Below are 5217 nucleotides of genomic sequence, written 5' to 3'. Positions count from 1 at the left end.
AATGGCACTTGGTCCCCTGATGTTGTGAAGCTTGTCAATATTTCCTTGAGTTGACCTTTAAAAGGTGGCAGCACTGAAGATCTTTAAAGAGAGCTTTGCTGGTAGGGAAGCAAAGTCCCCTGCTTTAAAAATGGAGAAAAAAATGTTCACGGTTTTAATGTTTTTCTGCAGAGTAGCCTCTCCCAGTAAAGCTCCAGAGCTTTACAATATGCAGACTGGAGAGAGGAGGGACCCCCTGTTGCTCCAGCTGATGGAAGAGAAAGAACGAGAAAATAAACAAGAAAAACAAGGCTTCTGAGAGAACTGCCTTCTCTCAGGCTCTCTCTTTAACTCTTTCCGTCTACCTCTCTGTCTCAATTTGACTAAACAGTAACATTATGAGGTTGATATTGGGTTTGTTTAAATGTTATGAATTCGAACTGATATAGGTGTTATGTAGCATAATGTTTATCCATATAACTAGAGATTCATTGTTCACCCACCCTATTCAATAAGTAGGTCATGTTTTGTGCAATAAAATATCAACAACCATTTTCTAGAGTATTTTCTCTTTTATTGCAAATACAATACAAAAGTTAAGCTTCTTTTTAAGACAGTACAGTAACATGTTAAGCTAGCTGAAGAAAATGACAATTTGTTCAGATGCATCAGAAAGAAACATCAGTACTGAAATAGTACTGTATGTGTCAGGATGTAAAGAAACAAAAACAAAAACATGTCCTTAGAGAAGACAGGGATGCTGGTACCTCTAATAACACAAACATATTAGCCACAGCGTAAACATAACTAATTGTAAAACTTTGTCATTATGATCAAAACGTATTTCCAGTTTAGAATCCAAACTTCACAATTAACAATAATTCGTACACAACTAGATAGCAAAAAATGACAAATTAAACATTTAAAATAGAAACATTTACATACGATAAATAAAGCATGATGATTACAGTTTGTATCATTTTTAAAGTACCCCCCTCGGCTAAAAAGACCGGTTTATATGACATTTAATATCCAGAAGGTAACTTTTTTTGAAGACAAATTAATTAGTTGTATAAAATATAAAATAAAGAATAAAATGCTAAATAATAATTACTTTGAAAATAAAATAAAGCTAATAAATAAATTAAAGGGTTAAGACTGAGGGGTTGGGAGGGGATGAGAGGTGGATCAGGCAGGGGGCTGTAAAACGACACTGGCGTGATGGTGGACTGCAGGGGACGCCCGAGAGGTCAAAGGGCACTTCCTGTGGCTGTCAAACACATGCTGTCAGATGGTAAGTATATTCTCAGCTGTGGCTTCTCTCTTCTATAGTATGTGCTGTAGCACACACACTCTGACACACACACACATCCAATCACCCAACCTCTGATATGCTAGGCACTAATGGTGCAAAAGGCTGGAATCTCCTGCACAAAACCATAATGTCCAAACTTCTTCCCTTGCCATTCACAGCATGCCTCTCTTTCATCGAAGAATGTGCTATAATCATAATAAATCATTGATGGAGAAACCCTAAACTGCACAAATACAAATGTAATTTATTTTGTTGGATGGCACAGCACATATAAGCACAATGCACTGCAGGAAGACAAAGAAAAACCAACGCAACCAAAAAAGGATAGAGATTGACTGCCTGTAAAAAATTCCTCCAGAGAATTGAGGCCATAGAATAGATAACTGCACTACTGTGGTTTACTGCTGAACTGGATAAAAATAAAGCTTTTTCTCTGCAAATACGTGTTTAAAATCCCCAGAATAGCAAACTGCCAGAGTAAAAAAGGTAAGAAAACATACACAGTACCTACTAAAAATATCAACAATTTAATCAGTCCTCACAGAGGATTTCTCAATGCTCAAAATATGTTTAATCAATACACAAAAAAAGGCACGTTGTGAGCCATTCTGATCTAATTTCAGTTCTCTCAATTCCAGCTTTCCTCCTTCTTCTTTGTCGTCTTCTTCCTCTGTTGTAAATTCAAGTGTCTGTTTGCTGGGAGCTAGATGTTGGAATGTTGTGACAAAGTCTCCCTCTGCAAGATGGGCATGTCTATCAGTCTATGTAAGTCTGTGTGTAGATGACTGTGTCCTCAGGGCCGGGAGAGCTGTGTGTACACTGGCTGCTGGTCCCAGTGATGCTGGGGACTGTGGGTCTGTGGCACGGAGGGCACCCCGGTTGTGTCTGCGATGGGGGTGTACATGGGCCTCTGGCTGGGGCTCATGTAGCTGCTGAAGGAGTAGAGCCCTGAGCCCTGGCCCCCGGCTGCGTGGCTGTAGTAGGAGTTGGTGCCACCCTGGTGGTCAGAAAAGTCATACTGGGCACGGGTGATGGAGGGGTAGGAGGAAGAGCTGTAGTGTTGCAGGTTGAAGGAGCCATAGGTGACGTGCTGTGGAGGGGAGGAGTTCTGCTGATCGTTGTAGTGGCTGGGGCTCAGCTGCTCTGTCTTGATGTGTGTGGTGGTCCTCTGGTTCTGACCCTGCTCCCCTCCACTACCCAGCGTGGTCAGGGAGTGCTGCTGCTGACTCTGGCTCTTGGTCATCCAGCTGTGCCCTGCGGTGCCCCCTGCTGCCTGGCTGACTGCGGAGCTGCTGATGCCATAGGTACCGTTGTAGGAGACCTGGCCAGCAGCAGTGCCAGGAGCGCCTGGGTGACCATTGGGGGGCAGGTACTGGTCGAACTCGTTGACATCGAAGGTATCGATGTGGGAGATGACGTCGCTGCTCAGCTCGCCGATGTCCACATCCCGGAAGTCGATGTTGAGCTGGCGGCCCGTGCCTTCCTGTAAGGGGCGACCCTCGCGCTTCAGGTCCACCTTTCCCACCTGGATGTCGGTCTTAGGAGTGGTGGGAGGGGTGGGGGGCCCTTGGGACTGGCCTGAGAGAGAGAGGGTGGGTTACATATAGAATACATATTTCTGTAATGCAAATCTCAGAGCAAGAGCAGACCCATTGATTTAATTTAAAAGTAAAAATAAGAGCTTTACAAGTGGTAAAGCATGAGTGAAATAAGAAATTAGTCTAGACATCAAGTTAAACTAACAGAGAAGATGTCTGATAGTATCAGTCATCAGCTGTTCAAATAATATATTTCATACAGGTTTATTCTTATAAAAAGTCTAGCAGCATTAAACGTGTCAAATACTTTATATACATTGATGAACACATGCTGAATCAGATCAATGCAATAGGCACTACACATTTTCTCTCTTCTTACCTGAGTGTTCTCCGGGGGAGTGCACTTCTCCTATGCTAGAGGCTGGAGAGTCAGCTTGTTGGAGCGCCTTGAAGATCGCTCCTGGCGATATGTGCGTCTGCTCGCTGCCGTCCTCAGACTCGCTTTGTCCGTTCTTCATGGACTTCCTCCGCCGGGGCTGGTACTTGTAGTCGGGGTGGTCTTTCTTGTGCTGTACCCTCAAGCGTTCTGCCTCCTCCACGAACGGACGCTTCTCTCCCTCATTGAGTAGCCTGTGCGTAAAAGGCAAATGGATACATGAGTAAATCAAATATTCAATTGACAACCAAATAGTTTACTACAAAGGTTAAATGATGTTTACTACAAAGGTTAAATGATGCAAGATCACAGTATCGAGTAAAATGCATGAGTAAAAGTAGAATTGAGTAGCCTATGAAATAAAACTCGTTTCAGTAATAAGACCACAAACGCGCTGCCACTCGAAATAAACATTTGGAAGTCATGACAGAGAGGAGTGAGACTCACCTCCATAGTTTCCCCAGAGTTTTGCTCAGCTCCGCGTTATGCAGATGAGGATACTGATCAGCCAGCTTTCTCCGAGCGGCTTGCGCCCAAACCATAAAAGCGTTCATCGGTCTCTTGACGTGGGGCTTGTTCTTACTAGATCCGTTCACTCGGACTGGCATTGGCACCAGGGTCCAGTCGTAGCCCTTCAGTACCTGGGACACCGCGTCGCGGATGCACACGGGGAACTTGTCATCGTCGTCCTTCTTGAACTCGACGAGGGGGCCGTCCGGACCCATCAGCAGACCGTTCTCTGAAGGTCTGGTGTTCTCGGTGTCTGAGCCAGAGCCGGAAGGGCACGGGGATCCCGCAGAGTCCTCGGACATGCTCGGGCTCGGTGCGTCAGAGAGACATTTGTCTTGTTCGTCTGTCATTTTCAGGAAGGGGTCGAGTAGATTCATACGAAAAATGTTGTCGAACAATTACGCACAAAATATGAAAGTACGGCTCTTGAGGGTGAGATCCCTAGAGATGCTTTACACACGAGGAAAATCTTGACCAAAGTATTTAAAATGTCCAAAAGTGGATAAAAAGTAACAGTAGACGCTATTTGCTCCTGCAAAGAGGCAGTCAACTGCACAAAGCCTTTTGGAGAGAGAATGTCTTTATGCATATGCCTTTCTAAAATATTGTATAATAACCTAGTCTTGTTTGCAGGCGTCTCCACACTCGAGCAACAGCTGATGATTTTCTGTAACTTTTTTCAGGTAAAAAGAGAAAGTGCTCTAGTCTGTCTCCAAATAGTATCTCCAAAACGTGTGCGTACTTTGAACTGAAGTCCTTTGCAAGCGGACTTTATAAGTGAGTTACCGTGCAGCTACAGAATACCCGAGAATACCCGAATGTGATTGGTCGACAGAGCATAACGAACTGAAGGAATTTGATCCCTTCGGCCCCCCTCCCCTACACACACAGCATATGCATAGACATTTTTACATTTGGTGTACAATATTGATGTAGGTATAATAATTCACTTACTGAAATTGATTTAGGTTTACAAAGATATGTTTTTATATTCTTAAATCATAGACTATTTGAGAGTTTTACTCACACCTTCAAAGTTAAACCAGTGAAAACTGAAAAAAAGCAAATACCTGACGACAAAAAAACATTGAGGATGAAATAATGGTAATAGGCCTACCAATAATGTTTTCATTATGAATTCATTTGTCTGCATGCGAAATCCCATATCGAAAGTCATACTTTCATACAATGAAGGAGGGTCTGTAGTGAACATGCCCTACGGCTATTATGTGCGACAAACAAAGGCCACTTCAGATAAATTACAAAGATATAAAATACAATTTATTCGATCCATACCAAACCAATTATTATTTTACTGGTTCAAAATTGCCATACAGTCTTTACCGTTTGGTTTGAAGAGAGGGATAGAGGGCAAAATTAAATGTTGGTCACTTGCATGCCATGATAACATATGCCCATAGGGGGAGACAGCAGCCCAG

At 43.2% G+C, this 5217-nt stretch overlaps 1 protein-coding gene across 1 annotated transcript; it reads right to left on the bottom strand.

Annotated features, from left to right (window-relative positions):
- Positions 1–1518: 1518 nt before the first annotated feature.
- On the bottom strand, positions 1519–4529 carry LOC121547074 (transcription factor Sox-9-A-like). Its single transcript, XM_041858176.1, has 3 exons — positions 3716–4529; positions 3212–3462; positions 1519–2872 (listed from the first exon to the last, which is right to left on the bottom strand). The coding sequence occupies exons 1-3, from the start codon at positions 4153–4155 to the stop codon at positions 2088–2090; spliced, it is 1476 nt and encodes a 491-aa protein (XP_041714110.1). The 5' UTR covers positions 4156–4529; the 3' UTR covers positions 1519–2087.
- Between the last annotated feature and the right edge of the window lie 688 nt (positions 4530–5217).

The sequence above is a fragment of the Coregonus clupeaformis genome, chromosome 31, assembly GCF_020615455.1.
Source record: "Coregonus clupeaformis isolate EN_2021a chromosome 31, ASM2061545v1, whole genome shotgun sequence".
NCBI lineage: Eukaryota > Metazoa > Chordata > Actinopteri > Salmoniformes > Salmonidae > Coregonus > Coregonus clupeaformis.
This window is presented reverse-complemented; position numbering and strand designations above follow the sequence as displayed.

Bases quoted from the DNA above. Each gene is read 5' to 3' on its own strand.
- LOC121547074 (XM_041858176.1), bottom strand. From the start codon at position 4,155: ATGAATCTACTCGACCCCTTCCTGAAAATGACAGACGAACAAGACAAA. The intron at 3,463-3,715 runs GTGAGTCTCACT...TTTTACGCACAG, and splicing joins ACTCTGGGGAAACTATGGAG to GCTACTCAATGAGGGAGAGA. The intron at 2,873-3,211 runs GTAAGAAGAGAG...TCTCTCTCTCAG, and splicing joins CTCCCCCGGAGAACACTCAG to GCCAGTCCCAAGGGCCCCCC.